The sequence below is a fragment of the Lampetra planeri genome, chromosome 23 (assembly GCF_965212315.1).
Source record: "Lampetra planeri chromosome 23, kcLamPlan1.2.h2, whole genome shotgun sequence".
Taxonomy (NCBI): Eukaryota; Metazoa; Chordata; class Hyperoartia; order Petromyzontiformes; family Petromyzontidae; genus Lampetra; species Lampetra planeri.
In genome coordinates, this window is record NC_136129.1 from 7,825,645 (window position 1) to 7,851,073 (window position 25,429).

The window sequence follows — 25,429 nt, forward strand, 5'->3', positions numbered from 1 at the left end:
TTTCAAATTCGGTCAAACTAAATATTTCAAGAGCCGCAACGTGAATACTAGACGGTGGTTCTTAATAAATAACGTCACGAAGCAGCAGTCCTTAAAGAGCCGCCGGTTGCCGACCCCTGTGCTGGTTGGACGGAGGCGAACGGGATCCAAATAAGTCTGCCCATTGTTTCAACTGTCAGGCCGCGAGGTCGGGTCGAACCGTGCAACTTCGGGATCGCAAGTCGAGTCTGCTTAACCACTGCACCACAGCATCCCAAATACATGTACTTGCAGTATTTGCCCACGAAACATTCCCACGTGATAAGCCACTTCGTTGAGCTATCATTTGTAGTCGGGTTGTTTCTGAAAAATAGATTATAGCTCAGTGGACCCATACTACCTGGTAAAAATAAAAACGTTCACTTGCATAAAAAATAATCCGAAGCCTTGGCTTCGTCTACATTTTTTTCCCAACGGTCCTGGCAGCTTCTCTGAGAAAGGTCATCCACAAGCGTACGGCCCACCTGCAAACACTCTCCACAAGTGGAAAACCAGGCTTGCCATGAGCCAGATGGCACCTTATGGCCGACCACGTGACGATTGCCTGGCACCCCCTCTACTGGTCAATGCCAGTGCCCACCACAAACTTGGAAGTTGCCCCAACGGCATCCTCAAAAGCCTGTCGACGAGCGGTGCGCATTATCTTCTCTACTTTACAGCTGCTGGCATTCGATCACTTACTGTACACATTCCATTCACTGCCCACACAACTGTTAAAGTGCAATACAAAATAGCACAGTGGTTAGAATTTATATTTTTAAAAAGCATCGAGTCGGCCTCCCGTTATCTAAATTTTCACTGCTCTCTGGATTTTCTAAATCGCAGCACGCCGTAGAATGTATTGGTGGGGAAATCTCCCCTGGCTCCTTATTAGCGGCAGTACTTAAGAATAGCTCACGGGATTGTTTTGTCTTGAACCCTGTGCATGCTGCGCATTTTACATTTAGACCAGATACAGAAACTCAACTGTTGGCTAAGGTTGGGCACGGTAGGATCAACGAGCAAAAAAAACCCAGGTCAGGTACAACAGGTTTGTTAAACAATTGGAGATATCTGTTCGGATGGGCGGGGAGGGAGGGATGGGCGGGGACAATTGGAAATTATAGAGGAATGTGTACCGACGATCGCTATTGAATCGGGTCAACGATCAAAATTGTTAAATGGGGTGGAAACAAGGGGGTTGGTCAGTGCTCTTGGAAAACTGGACATGGTAAGGAAAAGCAACGTGCCTAAATCATATAGGTTTTTAATCAATGTAGATTAGCTGCCATCACACGGATCAGAAACAGACATCAAAAAAGGTGGAAAAAAACTTAAAGTGTGCAAAGAAGCATGGAGAGGAACACACATGGATTCGACAACACATTAAAGAGGCATCCTGTTAATGAGTGGCGTTTGGCAGGACACGTCACTGGCGAGATGATGTCCAATGGTCGAGAATGACCACGGAGTGGCAGTCAAGGGAGCGGAACGCATCCAAGAGGACCCCTACTGCGGAGATGGAGTGATGAAGTAGGCTCCTGTGCAGGTGACAGGTGAATTTTGGAAGGCCTTTGATCACGGCTGGTGATGATCAAATGTGACAAAAAAAATATCCGTGTATGTGGGTGCAGTTAGCGCGTGCCAGTCGGTGCATGTTACTAAATAGCACTTGATTCGATTATCTAATTGCATGACTTTGGAATCGATATATACATTTTGAAACCAATTATGGATATAGCAATAATAGCTCAACAACTCTCATCTACACCAAGCCACCCAGGATGAGGTTAAACAGGGTTAGAATTAAGGCCCGACTTATAATCCTGGCTCTAATCCTGACAGTGAAGCCACTCGAGACGATTAATAAGATGGTTTGTGAATAAAAAGGCACCGTTTATTTTCATGGCACAATGTTCTTGCTCGCTTGAGGGAACGACGAATAAATCATGTTTTTATTCACGTGGATGTGCACCGGTGTTATTAGTCTTGTGGTTTAATTAAATCAAAATAGTACACTGAGCTTGATTTATGCGTGCAAATGATGTCAAAAGGGTGGACGGACGGCTGGCTCTGGGCACTGCGCTCACATCTCTCCACGAATCGACCCGCGGGGGAAAACCAACCGCTTCGCTGCGAAACCACCCAGTTCCGCAGAACGGACCTCCCAGCCTTAAATTCCCTCCTTCCGCAAAAACGCCCCGCGGGGGCTGCAGCGATCGGGAATGAAAATGTTCGGAGCGCAGCCTCCGGCAAGCGGCGGAAGAATTAAAGTGCGCACGCGTGGACGTGGGAATGATCCGTCTCGTCAGCGTCGTGAGAAAAGCATCTCGATCAACGACCTCAGGGGGGGGGGGCCCCGTCGGCCCAACCAGCAAACCCCCGACTTCTATTTCCAAGCGTCTCGATGGGCGACAGGGCGAGCCGCGCGCGGGCAGGCGGGGTGTGCACGGAGCGGAGCGGAGGAGCGCCACGCGTCGCGCCGGGCAGTTCCCTCTCAAGGCCGGCCCTGCGGGGACATCCGCAGCGCCAGCTCGGCAAAGTGAGCCAACTCGGGGCGCGCGCTCTGCCGCCGCACCAGCTCCAGCACCCTCGCCTGCGCACGGACACACGCGCACGGACACACGCGCACGCACGGCATGCCCGTCACCGTGGCTGTCGCTTGTCGTCGCTGGCCGGGGATAAAAATTGTGCGCGTATAATTCGTGGAAATGATGCTCAAATTGTGCACTGCCGCTGCTCCTGCTGCATGTAGAGTTATAGGACGAATAAAAAAGCACACGAGACAAATGGGGACAAAAAGCAAAAGATCCCTCAATGAAATCGTGACCCATAAATCGTGGTTATATACCAAATTGCTGGAGGGAGCGATGGGAGGGGGGGAGGGTCGACAGCGGGCAAACGTGACTAAAACATTCCTGCATCTCCGATTAGGACGGTTGGCTACGTACGGTGCGAAAGAAGTTCAACACGCATACACACATACATATTTGTCCAACAAATGCACGTTCGTGGATCTCTAAGCAACCAACCGCCTGCCATCCCACCCCCCACCTCCCGTTCGTGCCCAAACTCACCAGGGCACGCGAGTCGGCTTGGCCGTGCTTCTGCGCCAGCCCCCACAGGCTGACGGTCAGCTGATTGAGCTTGCTGTTGCGCAGGTCAGCCTGCAGCAGCAGCGTATCCAGCAGCGCCAGCGCCAGCACGCTCTGCCGCTTGTATTGCTGCAGCGCACAACACAAAGATCCCCCGTGTAGCCTCGACAGACTTTTTGGGGCAAGTGCTGTTAGCGAGCACCTTTGAAAGCTGGAACAGCACACGAGGTGGTGGGTGGCTAGCACCACGTCTGGCCGCCTTTGTCTGTCCAGTGGCGATGTTTACACACCGCACCAGGTACTCAAGGGGAGGCCCAGGACCGGTTCAGATAATCGTCACTGGTGTTAGCCGTGAGCGGGAATCAGACCCGGGTCGCTGGGTTCATAGCGCAGCACGCTAACCGCTACACTGCCCCGTACACACACATGCGCACATGTATGAACACAATTACATTGATTACTGAACTCTGGCCCCGTTAGTGGTTCGCGGTTCGAGCCCCTCGATCGCCCTGGTTAATGCGGCGCATGTATGAACCGTATAAATACGCACTCAGTCTGCTTCGCAGTGGGCGTGAAAAGATTGTGAAATACCGAAAAAATAGCAGGCCATGTGTGCCGACACTGTTCCAAATTTGACAAATTACTCGATTGGGAAAACACAAATGAGTTACCCCCTACTGCGAACCTTAGCAAGCAGTTCCCCCTTGAAAACCCAAACTATAAACCAATAAACTATTTTTATTTTACCAGGTAATGCCAACTGAGCTATATAGCTCTGTTTTAGAAGCGACCTGGCAACAAAAATGAGACCTCAATTTAATGGCTTATCATGTGGAAATTTATAGCAGCTGAATATTCTAAACGCATGTTTCTAAAGGTGGAAGGAAAAACCGGAGGACCCGGAGAAAATCCACGCAACCACGGTGAGAACATGCAAACTCCAAATATACAGGCGTCAAGGGTCGGGATTGAACCCAAGATCTTCTGTATACCAGGCGAGGTAGTTAACATCTCGCCACCGTGGCACCCAGTCTTGAGACTCGAGTGACGCTTTCCTGGGTAAATGTTGAGGGGAAAAAATTACCCGTAAAAACAAAGTTTTTCACTATAAATCCTTTATATGCGTGGCATCGGTTTTATTTTATTATTAATTTCTGTTTTTCTTGAGTAAAAGTTTCATTTTTATGACATTGGTATTTTAAATTAAATATGAAATTTTTTTTTCCTAAAAAGTGGAAAATTTTGGAAAAAAATTTCACGAAAATTAATTGTCACGCACAACGAGTCTGTGTGCAAAATGTCAGCTCGATTGGATCACGGGAAGTGGGTTAAAAAACGACCGAAAGATTTGCACGGTCGTAAGCGCGCAAGCATGCAAGCAAGTTAACTTAATATAAAGGATTTAAAAATAAATAAAACATCCCACTCACCTCCTGCTTGCCCAGCTGTTTCAGCTGGTCCAACACCTGCCCCAGGATCGTCTCACAGAGCCGGTCCACCTCCCCCAGGAACTTGGGGTCGCTCCCATAGAGGCTGTCATTCGAATCCACTGCCATTGCAAACACAGGGAATGCTATAACATCACCCGAGGTGGCCAGGAGCATGGAGGTGGAGCGTGCGTGCGTGGGCGTGCGTGCGTGTAAACATTCGCACGGGGGAGACAAAAGGTGGCCGGGTGTGGTAACCAGCCACACGTCACCCTATTGTGTGTCGTGCTGGCCTTTGTCGGTGCTCGCTAACAGCACTTGTCCCAACAGTCTATGCAGGCTATATGAGGGATCTTTGTTTTTGTATGTGATAGACACAGGCTTGGGAGAAAGGCAGACGTGAGATGTGTGGACCTGGAGCTGACGGCGAGTAGCAGTCCTAGGGCATGTAATTACGCATTGATTCACCGATTCAAATCAATTCATATGCTCACAGTAAACAACATCAAATTGATCCTTCCATCGCAACCATTTATGATGACAACCGATCAAATCGCTGTGGGAGTAAATCGCTGCGCGCCTACCGGCGGTGTCAATGCTGGCGTTTGAGAAGGGGGATAATGAAAGACGCTGAAGTGGTTGCATCAACAGTGGCAGGCAGAGGAGTCACGCTGACAACAACGAACAGGGCATCGGGGGTGGGAGGGGGCTAAAACACAGAGAGCTAGCACAGTGGGTGAGTACGTATCTGCCGGCCAGTCACTCTGGTCAATTAAAACCATTGCACGTGGGCCCGTCTCGTAACCTCCTGCCAGCGGAGCCTCCACCACTGTGCATGACCCCTCCTCAACGTGCCACCTAGCCTGGAGAGGGGCAGGCAGGTGTTGTTGTGTGGGTGCTGGCAGGCACCCTTGCTGATGGAGTACAGGTATGTCTCCTGGCTGGCGGCGGCCAGCAGGTGCATGACGGAGAGGTAGGCACGTGCGCGCCCATCGCTGCCCTCCTCCCAGGTGTAGTCCTGCAGCACGTTGAGCAGCCCCCGAACCAGGTACAGTACGCTGTGCTCGGGGTGATCCTGAAGAGCACGCACACGCACAGGCAAAGACGGCACGTGTACCCTTGTACACTGTGGGGGCAAGTGCTGTTGATGAGCACCTATAAAGGCAGGCATGGTGCACAAAGGGGTGATGTGGTGAGCAACACGATAAAGGAAAAGGCTAGCTGAAGATGCAATGACCACCCTCTACCCATAAACTCAAAATGTTAACTAAACTTTGCCAGCCGTTATGCCCCATAAAGGGGCCTGCCATCATGCTCCAAGAGAGATCAACACACGCATGTCTGCGTTTGTCTTCCCGATGCACATGTTTGCACACCACGACAGGTACTGGAGAAGGAGCCAGGCCCGGTTCAGTTTTCACTCGACAGTGATGTTGACTGTGATCGGGAAGCAAACTCCCTTCACCGCGTTTGTAGAGCATTTGTAGAGCAGTGCGCTAACCGCTCCACCACTGGTCCCTAAAAAACAAAGATCCCCCGAATAGCCTTAACAGACTGTTGGGACGAGTGCTGTTAGCGAGCACCTATGAAGGCCGGAACGGCACACGAGGGGGTGGCGTGGCCAACACCACGCCCGGCCGCCTTTGTCTCCACAGTGGCGACATTTACACATCGTACCAGGTACTCAATTGAGGCTGAGTCGACCTAGGGGAGGCCCATGACCGGTTTAGATAACCGTCACCAGTGTTGGCTGTGAGCGGGAGTCCCCACTGACACACGCACACCGAGGAAGATGCAGAGCGAGAGTGACGGGCCGTAGTCTCTCACGGGCACGACGAGCAGCGTGGACAGGAAGGAGGAGAGGAACTCGAGCAGCATGGGCTCCGTGGGGCGTGCCTTCCCGTCCACCATCACCGAGCGCGGCACCTCCACCAGCAGCGCGATCGCCGCCTTGAAAAACCCGTCCGCTGCACGCGCACGCACGCGTGCCAACACACGCGCGCACGCACGCGCCAACACGTGCATAAAGCACACGCGTGAACATTCAAACCACACGCACACACGTGTGAGCCCCCGCAGACCAACGCGCGCACGTGCAGAATTTTTGTAAGCTCTAACGGATTTCAATAAAAAAAATAAACAAAACGACATGAGACAAATGCGATTGGGAAGGACAATTGGGGAAGAGGCAGAGGTCACAAATGGGTTTTGATTCCTTACCCTTACCCGTACCCATACCCGGCCGCACCAGGGCCGCAAATGGGTACCCGTACGCTACCCGTACCCGTACCCTACCCGAAATGAGTGACAAACAGCTACTCACCAGTGACTCACGGCCTACCCGTACCCGTACCCTGCCGCACCAGGGTAGCAAACGGGTACCTGTACCCGTACCCGGCCGGGTATGGGTAGCCGGGTATCGGGTAGGGTACGGGTATCGGGTACCCGATTGCGACCTCTGGGAAGGGGTGAGGAGGCAGGGCGGCGAGCAAGGTGAAAGAAGTTCAACATATATGTGTACACAAAAGGGCGCTGGGGCCCACCTTGCGAGAGGCACTGATTGGCGAGCGCCACCTGTCCCGACAGCAGGTAGAGGTTGAGCTGCGCAAACACGCTGGTTAGCGACGGGATCGTGATGAAGCAGTAGGCGGCGCATGCCTGCACACACCCACAGCGCCAGCAGCAACAGCGTCAGAACATCGCATTTCATTCTCTTCTTTGAAGACAAAGGTCCCATTGAAGCATGGGGGTTCTCGGCCGACGAACTTTTCTTCCTCAATACCCTTCTAGTATGCGCCCTCTTCTCGAGTCACCATATCCTTCCATCTGACCCTCATCTGCCTCGACTACTTCTTCTGCCCAATGCATTCTCCATAGCCCTTCGATTTACACCTTTTTGGTTTCTTTTCAGCTCATTATGCTCAATGCATGTATATTATTATCATCATGTTAGGGCCCGCGGCCGGTACTATAAGCCAAACCCGCTAATAGATGCCATGGGAGAGTTCATTACTCGACCGCAGACGCGGTTCAGCCGGCCCCGCTCCGGCCAATCGCAACGAGGTGCTGCGCGGGCCGTTAGAATAAACGGCTCGTCGCGTCCCCGTCCCGTTTAAACCGTCCTCGCCGACCGCATCCGAGGCCGGGATTCTGGAAAACATTGCGCTCGCGATGGCGGCCGGTTCCAACTTCCTCCCTGCCAACGTGGGACGTGACCAGGTAGTTCTGGGGTCAGAGGCACCGAGCCGCCACCCCCAGAGAAGCTGGGGTTTGACTCTGGGTTTCAGCCGCCCGTGATTAACTGGGTTGTCAAGTGTAGTGAGTTTATGTATATTGAATTTCCTTCACACCATATGTAAGCCAACCGTGCTATTTGCAGGTGTTGATGGTCTCAGCCTGGTCATCAATGAATGCACACAAAAAACATAAAAACTGTAGTTTTTTTCACTAAATTGGGTTAAATTTCATCTCTCGCAATGAAAAAAATGTATATTTTGACTGTTATACGATGGATTTTTGCATCTGTAAAAAGGCACAAATGAAAGTGAACCCCGTAGTAATATAGTTCTGTGACATCTCCTTCCGCAGGCTGCTCTCTCACACAGGGTAATGCACTGCACTTTTGAGAGTTACAAAGGACATTTTTCGCCTCGTGACATGAGGATCATGGCGCAAGGTGACAAAAATTGGTAAAAAGAAAAAAATATATCATGGCGCGTTTCTGTCTGGCTTTTCTCCACTCCACGAGAGGAGGTGTTTCATGTTGATCGCTCGGAACGACCGCCGACCAACGAACGAAACTTGAGATAGGAAAATAGAGATACAACCAAATTAGGGATGGAACCATAAATCTGGATTTACCCCGAAGGGGCGAGGAGGGTGATTAAGACAACTAGAGACTGGAGGGGCACATTGTTTAGTTTGCGGAGGCTTTAACCCTGTGGTTGATTGTGGGGGACCCTCACCCGCACGAACGCCGCCGTTTTGCGCGTGTGGTTTCCCCGCACCAGGCGGCACGTCTCCATGGCCAGGCGGTTCACACTCTGCCGAAACAACGGACAGCGGCTGGCAGATTCGGTGTGGCAACAGGGTCCGGCACAATCATACACGCACGCACATACAACAACCGGCAATCGTCACCAAGTGTTGTGGCGATGTCACCACGGCGCTTGTGCCAGGCCACGCACATACATATACACGCACACACACACATCATACGCATGTGTAAATACACGTCCAAAGAGACACAACACACACATACTCGCACATCCAGCCAAACACGCGGACACATACACTCTCAGACCCTTACACATACACACACAGGAGCATAGCATGTGGAGAGAAAGGCCGACAGGCTTGCGAGGTCAGCAGGGGTGACTGGGTCCTCACATGCATGAGCGCGACGAGCACTGGCTCCAGGTTGGTGAAGGTGGCACGCGCCTCCACGTAGAAGCTCAGCTGCTGCTCGAAGTCCCGGCCAAATGAGATCTATATCACAACAAACAGCAAGAGGCGGTCGTGTGGTTCAAAGGTCTAAGCAGGTTCTCGAGTAAAGGAACTTGATGGTCTCAGCCTGGTCACCAATGACAACGTAACAGACCATCCCACACAATTAAAGTTTTTAATTTATTACGGCTAAATTCCAGTTCTGAGAATTAACCATATTGTTTGCAGTGCGTGTAAGAATGGGCGTTCCTAAAGAGTCGATAAAAAAGGTAACTTGAACGGATCTCAGTGGTAGTTGGGATATCTGCTTGTGCGAGCCGTTCCACAATGCACGTTCGTCAAGAGTTCCTAACATGCGCCATATGACATGACACGACTAAAATTACGCTTAAGAAATTGAAATAAAATTGCCCTTTTAAATTTGCCAGTGATTGAGCACTGCGTGCGACATCACGCAAGGAGTGGCTCGGCTATCCTCGATAAGCGAATGAGTAAAGAACAGCACATGGTCGACCGTAGGAGCGAGTGGGTGTGGTGCCAACCATGCGGATGAAGCCACAGGTGAGCGCTGAGATGACTCTCCTCTCATCATCCAGGGAGAGCGCGCTGCAAAGAGAGACCGGAGACCACCTCGTCATGTGCGGAGGAGTGCCAGCGTCGGTCAGCCGAAGCGTACCACAACCACCACGGCCGTCGCGTACACGGGAAACCGGCGATCCCAGGCGGTGTCAGAAGTAGTTCAACTGTTTGTCCTCATCCTCCCGCTCGCGTTAATTCTGGATGATGCCGAATGATCCCACGACAACCGAACAGTTGCGGTAGAAGAGACAAGAGCCTCGACCTGCGGTAGCAACCGATGACCACCTGTTGATGACGACGACGTTTGCTGACGATGATGAGGTTCACGAGTAACCGCGGCACCCTGGACACCGTGCTCTCGGCTCCAAATGGGAGCAGGCTTCGGTGAAGGTGACAATGGCACGACGAGGAGGTACGTGTGGGGTGCTTACTTGACGGAGTCGTGCATGGTCTTGCACACGCTCATCAAGGCATTCACGATCACGGGGTCCCGCGTCTCCTCCCGCTGCTGCCTGTGCATTGCCGAAGCATCACATCGCAACACAACACAAGCTCGGTTACATCCGACACTGTCCTGGGCTTGAGTCGACTGAACGAGGGGTAAATAGACACAGGGAGGGGTGAGTAGGCCTTGAAGCTACTCACTTGATAAAGGCCTCCGTTACCGTCTTGCACACCTCCACCTTGACGAGCTCCTTTTGGAACATGTCCAGAAATGGCAGAAACTTGTCCTGGGGATGAAGCAGGGAAGCAGTCAGAAAAGGAATCTTTGCTACTAACCATTGTAAGGCAGCTCCCGTTTCCTTGCCAACAGCTCGGTGAGATGCTGAAGAAGACTCTAAGAAAACTAAAAGCTCTTATATTGTATACACCGGAGTGAGTCGATCAGCAGCAGGTCACGTGTGTGGTTGGTAGGGTAAAGTGTGGGTACTCCCTCCTCTTCCAAGATGTCTTGGCGCAAAATGGAAGAGTAGGCCAAAATACTCTCTAGACGATCTCTAATGCTCGTTCTTGTGGAGGCCCTCATGCCAGCAGTGGCGTGAGCAAATAATTGCAGGCCTGCGCCTTTACCTTCAAGGTAGGGTGGCCTATAACATCGGTGACCTGGTCTTTGCCGAACTGGCTTTTGATTCTGAATGAGGGGGACATTTTGGTCAAAAAGAGTCCCTCTCCGTTTCACCGACCTGGGCGGCTGATGCCGCTGGAGGACGCCGCGCACTCACTCACCATGGCGAACAGCGTGGAGAAGTCCTGGAAATATTTCAAGACCCTGGACACGATGGACTGCAACTGCAACATGAGACACGCGGAGTTAACCCTCATGCAGTCTTCAATCGAACCAGTTTCAATTCCTCAATACAATAAAACTAAGGATATAGCCGGTGTCCAAATCCGAGCGCCGCGTTGAAAAAAATATGCCTTTTTTGACAGAGGCATAGGCGGAGGAAACGATGATGGTTTTCAGACTGCAGTTGAATAGGGGCAGGGGAGTCAAAAGCACATGTGGCTGGGGGAAGGGAGTTACAGACCATGGGCCAGTGGAGGACCTCATCACCTTCGGCCGGTGATGACGGCTCCACCGGCCTGCGGAGACGTCACTGCCGGTCGGCGGAGAAGTCACCACCGGCCAGTAGTGATCGGCGGCTGATGGAATTTTTTTTGTTGTCCGATGATTATTTGCGGGGTGTGCGGGGTGCGGGGAGTGCGCGCCTGCACGCATTACCTGTGGGTAAGCCTCCTCAAACGCGCGGTCAGGAGTCATGTGCTTGATAATGTCGGCCAAAACGGTGTTAACTTCGCGTTGCTGAGGAACAAAGACAAAGATCCTCCGTAAACTTGTACAGACTGCTGGTGCGAGTGCTGTTGGCGGGCATCTACGAAGGCCAGCATGGCACATGAGAGGGGATGTGTGGCCAGTGCCACGCCTGGTGATGTTAACACATCGCACCAGGTACTCGTTTAAGGCCGAGTCGACAAAGGGGAGGCACAGAACATCAGGTTCATGTATTTGGTATAGCCCTGTGAGCCATTCGACTCTTGAATCGGGTGCAACCGCAACAAACAAAAAACAAACATGAACAAGAAAACATCGTAAAGTGAATATGTGACTAAGTGCAAACAGAAAATTCAAGAAAAGACAGCAAAATATTGTAGAAAAAGCACCGTACACCAACGCCGTGTGCAAAAATCTCAGTTGGATGCAAGTCAAACAACAACAACCGCAAGACAACTTAGATTAAGGCCATCAGTCTACTGGTTAGGATATTCTTCACCAATCTTGGCCGTGAGCGGGAATCGAACCCAGGTCACCGGGTTCATAGCGCAGCGCGCTAAACCACTGCGTGACCGCTCCACCAGTAAAACACGCCACACATGCAAATGCACACAACGCACGCAGGAGTGAATGCAGCCCGGTGAACTGCGAGGCACCGCAGTGACACGTGCGGTGGTGTGCGTGGAGAGGGAACGCACCGTGAAGTGACGGCAGGTGTATTCCATCCACGCCTCGGCGCAACCGATGTAATCCTGCGAGCGCATCGTGGTGAGGGGGAGTGGGGGGTGCGGGGGGGATGGTGGCAGGTGGGGGGGGGGGTGGTTTGGGGCAGCACAGGTCAACGATGTGGATCGCAGAATTTCATAGACCACGACGGCATTTCGAATTGGATTTCACGGCGGACGTTGCCATTCAACTTGTATAATTACAGCAATGTCAATACATTTCCACACAACAAGCCACTTTGTTGAGTGATCTTTTGAGGCCAGGTTACTTCTAGAAATAAAAACTAAGTAGGTCAGTGGGCCTTACCTGGTAAAATAAAAGTTTTCTTACGTTAAGATAATGTTGTGAATGGGTATATAATGCTACAGCCCCTTCACGATTCTATGAGCTGTCACTGATTGGGGACAATTCCATTCAAGATCGATTTCTTCATTAACCATGTGGTGAATGCAGCGCCCCTAGTGGCTGCAGGCATCACATGAACCCATTGTTGTTCGTGAGCTCATCTGACGCATGCCCTCAAATCACTCCTTCCCATGTTTTTAATATCGTCATGATTCACTCGCGCATTAAAGTCACGTAATAAGGTCAATATTTAGCCAACACCAGGGACAAGAGGTCATAGAAGGCAGCTCACAGATGGCTACATTCGATGGGGGTGTAGGCCACCATCATTCCTCACTCACGCTATTTTTTTTTTTTTTATATAACCCGATCAGGCCCGCTGAGCAATATAGCTTGTTTTCAGAAGCGACCTGCCAATAAATGGTAGCCCAACAAAGTGGCTTATCTCATCGATATTTATAGCAGCCAAATACTCTGGCAGGAAAATTTCAAACATGACTCGGTGTCAACCCAAAAACACATCAGAGACCTCAACAGCACAACGGCTGAAACCTGTGCAACGATAACACACCCTTTAAAATCATCATCATCATCATAACGTTGCAAATTTCCTCAACACACGAGCGTGTCAGTGCCACGTGAGCGTCGAACCTGGGGGCTGCGCAGCTTCGTGATCACTTTCCACGCCTCGTTGAGCACGTGCAGGCGGTCCGACTCGGGGGGGTCGGCTGACGCCAGGCTTCGCCCCAACGACCAGAACAGAAGATGCTGCCACCCACCCAACACGAGCAGCAAGGGAACACGCATAACCCCCTCCTCCCCTCCACCCACCACCCCCTTACCCTCCCGCCCCACCCCCTCCCCCAACCGGTTCCTCTCGCGATTTTGCAGATCCGAGCCAGGACCAAAAGACATACGATGGCCTCAAATCTGAATCTGGCTCAGGACCCAGCAGGGCCGCGAGAGAGGGGGTTAATCGACCCCCGTTCATTTTTGCGTGACGTCAGCGGCAAGCGCTTGCGTTCTGGAGCTTGCTGGACCGCGTTGGGCCGGCTCGGAACGGCTCGGGCGCGGCTCGGTTGCACAGTGGAAAAGGGCTATGCGTGGGAAGCCATAACACAATCATATCCTGACCGCGCTGCCTCAGTGTTGTCAAGCAAGCTCCCAAACAACACTCAAAACTGCTTTTGTCTGCTTGTTTATCTATCATTTCGATCCCGGTCCACCGTCAATAACTGCCCTAGGTATAGATATACTGCAGTTGTGTCCCTGCGACGGATGTCTCCAATTGCTTAGCACTCAAGGGGGATATTTCCTGGGGTAAAGTGCGGGTACTCGTACCCTCTTTCAATAGGTCTGGCGAGGGTGGGAGTGGAGGTTAAACATTTCCTCTCTCTTTAGGAGCTCTCTGGTACTCCCTCTAGAGGAAGCCTTTCTGCCAGCAGTGGCGTGAACGAGCAATTGCAGGGCTGCGCCTTTTTCTGTTATGGACCAAGAGATGGTGCTGATGATGATGACGACGATGACGAAGCTATCCGGGTTACATCAAGTATATTGTCACAATGCTGTGTCTGTGTGCACCTCCCATTAGCACAGTTGGCTATGTACGATGCGAAATAAATTCAACGTACATACTACATAAATATGTGCAGATTGGACGGTGCCGGGGCGGTGGATTCAGTAGGGTTGTCGGGAATCAGGGGAGGGTGCGGTGGGGCACCTTAGGGAAGCCAGAATCGTCGCATTCCTTGATCATGGGGATGAGGGCGGTCGTGCGAGCGGCGATGAACTCTGCTCGGAACGCCGACATGATGGAGTTGAGCAGCAGCCCACTGCTCGCAACAAGAGGGGGATTGTGGGAATGGGAAAAGGAAGGAGGGGCGTGCGAAATGAACGCCGCAGTTAAGCTTCCGGTACAGTTCACGCAGCAGGACACTTACTGAGCTGACGATCAATAAGTGCAACGCAATATCAACGGACAACGATCAATTAGAGCAATCGGGGGGGAGGGGTCATGACCTGTTTCCAACTTTTCTGCATCTCTCCATCATCTCCACGAGCACAGTCTGAGGGCGATAAATAGAACAACACCCCGTCAACCAAACAAGTCGCACACCCCCTGCCCAATGGTGACCCAGCGTAACCCTGGCGGTGTGACCCAAGGTAGAGGTCGGCCCACTGACCTCTGGCGCTCGGTAGGCCAGGCACTGCAGCACCCAGTCGACGGCAGGTGAGTACAGGGTGAGGTACATGGGCATGTCCAGGCCCTGCGTGGCCAGGAGGTTCTGTACGCTGTTACTTTGCAGCTGTAAAGAGACAGGGGTGCGACAGGAAGTGAGCGTGTGGTTGAGTGTGCATGGGGGTGCGTGTGCACACGCGTGTGTGTACGTGTATGCAAATGTGCGTGAGCGTGTATGTATGTACATGAGCATCCGAGGGTGTGTGTGTGTGTATGAACGTATGCGTGTGAGTGTGTGAGTGTGTGAGCGTGCAAGTGTGTAGAGCATATGTACGTAGGTGAGAGCAAGCGAGTGAGCATGCCAGTAAGAGTGTACGGAAAGAAGAAAACAGGGCCTGAGCATTAGCTCACATGCTTCAACGTAATATTTAAACGTTATTTTAGACACATTTAACGTGACGATAATGTTGTCTTCAAAAAATTTCCTCACAAAATGTGATCCCGCTAGTAGTGTCATTTTATGAGACGCACAATCAATTTAGAACTCTTGTATAGCAGAGCAACCCCATGTTAATTTATGGCCCGCAGACTCAGACTGAACAGAGCTACTTCTGAGACACCGGCAAATGACCTCCGACGTACACAGTAGGGGGCAATACTTTAACCTCCACTGTGGTACATGACCAGAATTGTGATAATCGGGAGCAGGAATTGAACCAAATTAAGTGCAATATCAAATTGAATACAATGGATTGTATTTGGGCCATCACTTGTGACAGGGCTGAGAGACCATCAACTTACTTCACTTGAGAACCCATTCATTGGATCCCAGGATATCAACGGTATCACCTCAGCACTTTTTACCAAAGCTCATGACCACAACTCTCCAGCCAGTGGCGGCCGCCGGCTCGCAGATGCCACGGCCGCTCGCACCCTCACACCTGCTTGAAGGTGAGCAGGAAGTCGAAGAAGTTGCAAGTGAGCAGCTCGCGTCGGTGAGGCGCCCCCTCCACGCCCACCTGCGCCACAGCACAGGCCACCACAACACGGCGGTAAGAGCACCACAGCGGTTCGAAGCGAGTCGTCAGCTTGCAGTAACAAAGGTCACCGTGTGAAGTGTCGAGGGAGTAGGTTTGCGACGATGCGTCGATGCGGTGATTCAAATTGATCCTGACGCTGATGCGTGCATGAAATCGTGAACGTCGGATATCAACTATTTGAGAATCGTCCAAATGACACGCGAAGTGATTTCTAATTTTAAGCTTAGGCTAACGGAGCGGGGAAAAAATAATACAAACGAGATGGGAAAAAAAACAAGGAATACAAATGGGGTGTAAACACGTGGAACAAACATTTTTCGATTCCTGAAAGGACTCGCGGTCACTAATCGTGACAATTCATCGAATCACAGGGAGGGTAAAAATCATTACGAGCCTAATAGAACCCCTCTGCTGCCACCTCCGTCTATGGCTCTGATGTCACTGTCTCAGTGCTCCCGAGGTGGGGGGAGCTGCGGGGGGGGGGGGGTGGGGGGGTACAGGGGTAGGAGTGCAGGTGCAGGCCGAGTGGCTCACCCGGCAAATGTACGCGCGCGCAAACATGGCGACGAGAGGGTCGCCCACGCCGCGCAGCATGGCCGCCAGCCGTGGGAGCACCTCCTCGAAACCACTGCACGCACGGCAAGAACGCACGGGATACGATGTGAACGCTCGCAGATTACGTCAGCACGGGGAGCATGACGTGAACGCACAAGGCACAACGTGAACACGAGCGGCGACGTGAGCACGTGGAAGCGTACGACGAAAACACACGTGATACGACGTGAACGCGGAGACGTGAACACAGAAGGCGTGACGTGATCGCATGGCATGTTGCGTAAACACGCAGGATGCCAGTGACATGCGGGACACCGGTATGTAAGTGTTTATGTTGAACTTCTTTCGTACCGTACGTAGCCAACCGTGCTAATCGGAGGTGCGGCGAAGGACAGCAATCTAAACATAAAAGCAGTTCTAAAGAAGCGAGTCCTGAAACTCACGTGGTGTACGTCGCAAGGCACAGCAACTCGATTACAGGGGACAACACAGCACGAAGTTAAGACAACCAAACGCCTTTGGCCACCCCGAGTACACGTAAACACGTGGCGCAGGGCGCGCGCCCGCAGCCCTGCATCGCGCAGCCACGCAGCCGATTACCTCGTTTTGACGAAGCGGCTGCACCTCAGTATGGCCGCTTCCACGTAGCTGTGGTGCGGTCAGGGGGTCAGGGATCACGGTCGACAATGTAGACGTGCGTGTGGTTGCGTTACGCGCGCGTTCGCCGTCGACGACAATTACTCGGGGCAAGGTGGAGGGAGAGAAAGGCAGATTTTCCGTGCGCCGCATTTCGTCGTGAAGGATACAGCCGCGGCACCAGCTCGCGGATGGAGGCAACCTTGTAGAACCAGTTGAGGCAGGTCTCACGTGCGGAGTCCGGGACCAACTCCGGGCGTATGGAGTCTACCCAACGCCACAGCACACGCGGGGAAAGACCGCACGGTTCACTCCAGACACTCGCTCACCGGCAGCCAGTCGCCTCTTTATGTTAACTACCTCGCCTGGTGTACAGGAGGTCGTGCGTTAGATCCTGACCCTGACGCCTGCTGTATATTTGGAGTCTGCATGTCTCTCTCCCCGTGGTCGCGTGGATTGTTCTCCGCGTCCTCCAGTTTTTCCCTCGACATTTAGAATCAACATGCATTTAGAGTAATTGGCTGCTCTCCATTTCCACATGATAAGCCACTTCATTGGGCTATCATTTGTAGCCAAGTCGCTTCTGAAAAAGAGCTGTATAGCTCAGTGGGCCTTACCTGGTAAACTAAAACATAGACCAATAGTTTAGTATTTTATCACTCCTCTATCGCTACTACTATGGTTACGTTGATTCGTCGTGCCATGGTGAGGACTCGGTCTACCAGACTGTTTCCGTCTCGTCCATACGATGTTCAACCAGCACATTGCAGGTCACGACACTTCTCCTTCGGCTTCTTCCCTCCACCCTGGTAATTCCCTGCCATCATCAAACTTTCCCAAAGTTCTCGTAACCCTTCCTCAATTCAAGAAAGATCTCAAATCGCATCTATTACAACGTCAGCAGCCCTGTTTCTTGCTGGCAGCTTGATGTGTAGAAGTCCTTTGGGCCTGTGCTCTGAAACCGTGAGATATAAAAATCGTAAACGACCACTACCGCCGGCTCTCACGTGGACCGATGCCGCACGAGAGGACACGATTTTAAAATGCCGAGGACCGACGGAGCTAGCTCGTCTCACCTGGGGAGAGGGCAGGGGCACCTGGCGGTCGACCCTCGTTGCACATGGCCCAAATGCGGTCGTGCACCAGGCGGCCTGCGACGAGACACACGCGCGCGCGTACAAAAAAGCACCATGGAATACGGATTTTAAGCAGCAGTGTCGGACGCGGAGATGCCCTGTATTCGTGAGCGACGATTGGGACGCTTTCCAAACACGCCGTGCGAGCGTCTTTGATTGGCTCGTATAGGACGACAAGCTTTCCCTGTAGCAACGCTGTATGTATGTTGAGCTTCTTTCGCACCGTACGTAGCCAACCACCCCTAATTGGAGGTGCGGGGGAAGAATGAATGCTGCGCAGTCTTCCAACCTGCAGTCCGCCACAGGTCAACAACGACCAGACCTAGCGTCAAGTATAATTGTAATTGTGTAATTTGTAATCAATTGCAATCACAATGTAATTGCTGCTGCTGTAATAGTAATTGACCACAGGTCCGATGACACCCACAGCTTACAAGAGGCATGATGGAGCAAGCTGAAGCTAAAGATGACCATACTGCCAGCAGGTGAGTTTGCTGTCTTAAGACTCAGTGAGACTCTCTTGGATCAATAACATGATCATTTAACTTCCTTATTCTGTGGATTATAAGATGAATGTTTTCCCCCTGTACTCTAAATCAAAAGTTGGCAGTGCATCTCATAGCCCAGTAGGTGAGTGTGCGAGTGAACAGATTTGTACGACGCTATTGACACTAGGCACAAGTTTTTGGGTGGGTTCTACAAGTGAGAGTACTCCCCCACTCACACACACACACACTAGCGGCACTTTTGAGAATGGACGGGGACTCTCGTTGTCGTAACGAGGGCGAGGACGGGGCTCACCGAAGGTGTCGAGGATGTCCGTGATGAGGACGAACTTGCTGGGGTAGAAGCTGATGACGCTCGTGTCGGAGAGGAGTTTGGAGCACTGGGACAGGGTGAGTTTGAGGGCGGAAAGAGACAAGAGTCGGGTTTGAATAGAAATGTGTTTTCTATTCACAATTCTTCCAGAACCGCCTCATTTGTCGATCTGGTCCACCAGGGAACATTGAGTGTGTGCGGCTGTAGAATTGCACCTCCAAAGATTATATTCCTTGCCTCCACCATTGCCGAGGGGAAAACATCGTACGTAAACTTGTATATGTGTGTTAATGCCTCTTTCATCGGGATGTTTATCAACTAACCACTGTTCAGGTATTTCTATCATCATGGCCTCCTCACCTGGATGACGATCTTCAGGGCCTTAACCTTCTGGTCAGTGGCCCAGGCCTCGCGAAGGGCCTGGCCCTGCTCCTCCACGCGGCCCACGTATTCCTGCGTGCTCAGGTTCAGCATCTCCCTCTGTGACCCCTGCGCGCCGCCAAAACATCGACACCGGCGTCGTCATCATCGTCGTCAGCACCGTCACTGCCGTCATCAGCCATGGGGCCATGATGACGAGCAAAACTGAAAAGCGAACAAAAAGTTTGAAATAGAGCCGGAGGTGGGGTTAGGGAACGAGTTGGGTCAATGGGAGGGCTCGTGCTAGAAGTAATGGATATAACTCGTGGTTGATTGGCAAGTTGGTGTCAGTGTTAATGGATAGTACTAGTTGCTGGTTGCTAGGCGTTTAGTGCTATGGTCAGTGGGAGGGAAAGTACTCGTAGCTGATTGGCTAATCAGAATCTGAATATGTATTCATACTAGGGGAATCTGATGACCTATAAAGCTCTTTTTCACAGATGTTCAGTAGTTCTGGAGTGGTTCGATGGTGATGGTTAAGAGTCGGGATATTAGTGATTGATTGAGGTAGGGCTAGTACCGGTGGCGAGTTGGTTAGGGTAAAAGATAGTGATCTTACAAGTGGCTGGTTGGCTAGTCAGGCATAATTAGGGGTAGTGCCACTATCTGGTTGGCCAGGGTCCTCAGTTTGCCCCTCTCCATTGACGCACGTATATATGCCTTGCCGTTGTTTTGTTGCCAGTGTTTACGGTGCCACAGTGAGTCCTCACCTCCTCCAGGTCATCGAGCTCCTCCAGGCGGCTCCTCACCTTCTCGGGAACAGCAGCTCCCGCACCACCATGCCTCCCTAGGGGCACGAGCATGCAACAGCATTTGCACACACGCACAAGCACAAAGCATCACACACACACACCAACATCACACATGGACCAGAATCTCACATACACACAAATCAGCAGCTCACACGCGTAAAGGCTTTACACACACACACAAGCATAGGGATGTGGGTGCACGACACATAATTCTCGGCAGAGCTACTTAAGACTCTTCCTGGAGTCGCCCAAGCTCCGTGATCGTCGTGAACATGTGCCTTAAACAACTAACCGATGCACTCAAAACTAACCTGAATCCTTGTCTGCGCCCATGGAAAGCCTCTGTGAAGACACAACATTAGCACACACATAACTACTAGGTATATGTCAATACGTAGATTCATCAATTAAAACCAGTTTCTTATGTTTACTGTTCATGAGTTTAAGCACATAATCTTTAAAAAATGGGCGTCCTTCACACCAGGGTGACTCAAAGCCCTTTAAATATGATAAAACATAGCTAAAGCATCGCTAAAAAATGTGTTAAAATAGCTTAAACGACGCAGATGCAAATTCTATTCAAATATAATGGAGTGGTGATGCAGTGGTTAGCACACTTTACTATGAGCCCAGCTATCTAAACCTAATCCCTGTCCAGAGTTAACATCAGTGGCGAGCGTTGTCTGAAGCAGACCTGGGTCCCCCCCCCTTTACCATACTGCACTGACCACAGTGGTGAGGTCTAGTCAAACAAGCCTCACAATCAACACAGCATGGGGAGGCCTTCATCCAGCAGTGGATTGACAAAAGGGCAATGCCCTGCTCGATGAAATGTGCAAATTAGACAGAACAAAGGAGAAACAAAACAAACACAATTTTAAAATAGTTACAATTCATCAAATCTCTGGGGTGCATTGATCGTTATGTGCCTAGTAAATACCTCCATTGTTAAAGTGTGTGGCAATGAAATAACGCTCCCACATTTCCCCATTTAGCCCCGTCCCAGTCCCTCTAAACCTGTCTCTCTCACCCCTGCTCCTGTCTCCTTCCCTCTCCTCCCTGTTTCCTCCTGGGTGAGTTGATGGGGCGAGGGATGTGTACCAGGGAGAGCTTCTCGACTGTGGTGTAGCGTGCCAGGATCTCAGGCCGCTTCTGGGCCCAGTTCTGGAAGTCGCTCCCCAAGCCCGTGCTGGAGCCGCGCTTCCTCTGCTCCCCGTCCTGCCAGCGCTCAGCGGGTGGCAACACGGATACAGCACGGCGCAGCGTTGAGCATGAAGGGTAGTGTTGTCGAGCAAAGTTACGTTCTGAGAAATAATTGATTTAGTCAACGGATTGTGTCTTCATGATAGCCTTGCGCCATAGGGAAAGCGTGAATACCAAATGTTAAATATTCAACTAAATATTCTGGGTTGTTTCGTGCAGTCATTCATACATCAACTCACTTGAGCCCCTTGTTTAATCACAGGTGGATGCCCAGATTCCAAAACCCAGAATCTCAGTGGAATTAGCTCAATGCTCTAAGACTGTATCAGCCCCTGGGCAACCCAGCCACCTCCAAGTCAAACCCTAGCCAAGCTAAAACACCAATGATGACAAAATGCAACGAAAAGTCATATGGCCCATAATTGAACATGTGGTGATGGAGCAGTTGCACAGTGCTTAGAATTATTCACTATGAACCCAGCCACCTGAGTTAAATTCCCATCAACAGCTTTACATATCAGTGGCAATTATCTGGAACGGTCCTGACCAGTGTGGAAAATATGGTCAAACAACCCCCCCCCCCCTACTTTTTAACACGTAGGCTTTCGCGACCAATACCATCCACAATATAGGTTTGTTTGTGTTAAGATCGCGTAAATATAAATCTCGTTAAACCCAGAACCACCCGACACAGCCCATTAGTAAAATTTGTCACGTACAGCAAACCGGTGTGTTGGAGAGCAAATCCACAACTAACACAACATGGGAGAGGGCCTTATTTCAGCGGTGCACGGCTACTGGGCCACAATGCGATCGAATATCCATCAAGGGTTTTGTTGCCTGACAGACTTGCACCATGTTCTACGGCTATCGGCTTGGATCTCACCCTGTTGGGGTCCCCCACTGCCCCCAAAGGCTCAGCGGACGCCATGGCAATCTGTGTGAGGGGGTCGCTGCCCTCCAGGGCGGACATCAGCGGGTCCAGCAGCACAGCGGCCCCGGCGGGCGCCGCTGACGATGGAGTGGACGCCGACGTGGAGAGCGAAGACGTGCTGCCCTTGTGTGCCCCAGCCTTTGCCGCTCTGCCCTTCGACTCGGTCACCTGACCCAAGGGGAGGACGGCAGGGGAAGAAGAGTCAATTGACTTGGTAAATTGGACTTTGGTGTTTAAAATTACTCTGACCCTTAGTTTCCAGCAAATACATTTAAGGCTGATTTTGGCGTGACAGTATCAACACTCTGATTAGTATGGTTGGCTTCATAAGGTGCCAAAGAAGTTTAACATACATTCAACACTTGGAAGATGTGGCAAAAAACAAACAGTTTTTGCAGTTGTGCTTTCCAGGCTGCCCAACATGAGTTTCATTGTGTTAACTAGAGTGATCCGAGCAGTGATTTTAAATGCTTTTCAACTCTTTCTAACTAAAGGTCGAAATATTGAATGCATTTGCTGTCTGTAACAGAGGGGCACGAAAAACGATTCCCTTGCTTGTGTGCACGCGGCAAAACAGGTACAGCAGGAGCCAGGGCTAAAGAGAGGCCCAACTGTGGCCCTTGTGCCCAGACCCGGGAGAAGCCTGGGTGCTCTGGGTCAGGAGCCACGTGGGGCCTCACCGTGATGGGCTTGAGCGGGTGATACTCGCCAGGCTCCACGGGCAGCGCCTCCAGCCATGCGCGCTCGCGCTCCCGCGCGTAGTCACGGTTTCGTGCGTGCCTGCAGGTCACGGAGGTCGCGAGGTCACAGAGATACGAGGTCACGTCAAGGCCATAGCTGCTGTTGCTGCTGCAGCACCACAACTATTAATGCATGCAGCACCGGTTTCAGGAAATTGGGTCCTTTACGGGCGCGCTCCGTGAATGACAGGGCAAAGCGAACATTCAACGTTATAAAGAACACAGCAACTGCAAAACCCCGGTTACATCCGTTACACATCCTTTAACTCAACCCCCAAACCTGACCCCACTATTTGCAAGGCCAGTGCTGAACACAAAAGGCGCGGGCTCCATCACAGTACAACGTTGCATAAAACCACCCCAAGTGAATTCCAATCAGTTTCTCATTTATTACAAACTAGCTGTACTACCCGGCTTCGCCCGGGATTTGGATCCACCACGCCCAGCCGCCTTTATCTCGCCAGTGGCGATGTTCACACACCACAGCAGTTACTCGTTTGAGGCTGAGTCGACCTAGGGGAGGCCCAGCAGCGGTTAAAATAATCGTCACCGATGGTGGCCGTGGTGCACAGTCTGGAAAGTACCCACATGGCAAATTTCAAGTTTGTTGCATGTCGGGAAGTACGCTAAACATTTTGAACAGACACACATCATCACAACTTTGCCCTTAATACATATGGAGATGACACGTCCATGGAAGGGACGACGGTTTATGGTGCACGAACAGTGAAGGAGTGGCAGCCAAGCAAAGTAATCCGTCCGAGGGGCACGACCCCACAGAGGAGACGGAGCGATGTAAATGTTGAGCGTCTTTCGCACCGTACGTAGCCAACCGTGCGCTAATCGGGAGGACGGATTACGGGCGGATCATTGCACCGCAGAACCGTGACAGATGGCGACGGGCGTGGAGGGGTGGAGGGGGGGGAAGAGGCCTTCATCCAGCAGTGGATTGACCACGGCCGACGACGATGATAACGATGAAGTCGTGAGGAGCACTTCGAGGTCTGTCATGCAACGGGGGGTGGGGCACTGCTTCCGAGCCAGCGCCGCGCTTCTCGCGAGCTTACAAATCGCGTCTCTCGTCAGGTCGCGTTATCACAATATTATTATAATTATAACACGCACTCTTTCTTCCCACACCCCGCGTGTATTAATGAAAGCGAATTGCTGTGGGCGCTCCTTACAACGCGGCAAGGCGGCGTTGTCGTTACGTTTGCGAGCGGGGGTGGCGCGCGTGACCGGATTTGTTTGAACTTTATTGACAACCCGAGTTTGCGCCTTGACGTTACTCACGGCAAAAAGGTTTAGAATTCGTTTCGAGATACTCGTCAATAATAATAACAACAACAACAGCGGTATAATAATAATAGTGATGATGATGATGATGCGAGAGAGGAAGTGGTGGTGGTGGTGGTTATACGCGGCCCCTTTAAAACGTCACCGTCGCTTACGGCTCCACGGGGTGGAGGAGAGAAAGAAGGGAGGCGACCTCCCTGAATTTACTCTCAGCGTTTTGTTCTGAACGTTCACCTTCGTCAGCGTTCGTTCGTTCGTCACAAAAAGCTGCCAACGGCGCACAAAAACAAGCTGAGGAAGCGAGAGGGGAGCCCCTCCAACTCACCACTGCACGGCGGCCATGACTGCTGTCCGCGGTCACGTGAGCGGCGCGGTCACGTGATGCCCCCCCCCCGCGCACCCCCTCCCCTCCCCTCCCGTTGGGGCCCAGTGACGTCAGAGCAGGTGGCGCCAAAATTTGAATTCCCGTGCAACGCGTTACGGGGGTTGTGTGCGTGTGTGTGCGTGTGTGCGTGCGCGTGTGTGTGCGTGTGTGTGCGTGTGTGCGTGTGTGTGCGTGTGTGTACGCGTGTGTGCGCGTGTGTGTGTGCGTGTGCGCGTGTGTGCGTGTGTGTGCGTGTGTGTACGCGTGTGTGCGCGTGTGTGTGTGCGTGTGTGTGTGCGTGTGTGCGCGTGTGTGCGCGTGTGTGTGTGTGTGTGCGTGTGTGTGCGTGTGTGTACGCGTGTGTGCGCGTGTGTGTGCGCGTGTGTGTGTGCGTGTGTGCGTGCGTGTGCGCATGCGTGTGTGCGTGCGTGTGTGTGCGTGTGTGCGTGTGTGTGCGTGTGTGTACGCGTGTGTGCGCGTGTGTGTGTGCGTGTGCGCGTGTGGAGAGCGGTAGTGTAGCGGTTAGCGCGCTGCGCTATGAATCTGGCGACCTGGGTTTGATTCCAGCTCACGGCCAGCACCGGTGACGATTATCTAAACCGGTCCAGGGCCTCCCCTAGGTCTACTCAGCCTCAAATGAGTACCTGGTGCGGTGTGTAGAAACATTGCAATTGGGGAGACAAAGGTGGCCGGGCGTGGTGCTGGCTACCCCCTCGCGTGCCGTGCCGGCCTTCATAGGTGTTCACGAACAGCACTTGTCCCAACAACCTGTTAAGGCTATACGGGCGATCTTTCTCTTTGAACTTCTTTTCCACCATACGTCGCCAACCGTGATCATCGAAGGTGTGGGGGAAGGACAACAAACTCAGCACAAAAAGCAGTTCGAAAGAAGTTAGTTTCAATTCAGATTTAAAAGTGCATAAGCTCCAGTAGCTTCCTAATACC

The 25,429-nt window shown here is 51.8% G+C and overlaps 1 protein-coding gene across 1 annotated transcript; it reads right to left on the bottom strand.

Annotated features, from left to right (window-relative positions):
* Positions 1-1,260: 1,260 nt before the first annotated feature.
* Positions 1,261-24,506, bottom strand: VPS35L (VPS35 endosomal protein sorting factor like). Its single transcript, XM_078605062.1, has 31 exons — positions 24,446-24,506; positions 22,765-22,864; positions 22,037-22,252; positions 21,049-21,165; positions 20,259-20,289; positions 19,906-19,982; positions 19,136-19,264; positions 18,758-18,842; positions 17,897-17,971; positions 16,991-17,087; positions 16,785-16,832; positions 16,164-16,257; positions 15,531-15,608; positions 14,594-14,716; positions 14,430-14,476; positions 14,131-14,242; positions 13,062-13,178; positions 12,038-12,091; positions 11,289-11,369; positions 10,793-10,855; positions 10,211-10,296; positions 9,997-10,077; positions 9,529-9,592; positions 8,930-9,028; positions 8,506-8,583; positions 7,084-7,198; positions 6,368-6,507; positions 5,450-5,615; positions 4,544-4,662; positions 3,096-3,242; positions 1,261-2,614 (listed from the first exon to the last, which is right to left on the bottom strand). The coding sequence occupies exons 1-31, from the start codon at positions 24,460-24,462 to the stop codon at positions 2,516-2,518; spliced, it is 2,955 nt and encodes a 984-aa protein (XP_078461188.1). The 5' UTR covers positions 24,463-24,506; the 3' UTR covers positions 1,261-2,515.
* Between the last annotated feature and the right edge of the window lie 923 nt (positions 24,507-25,429).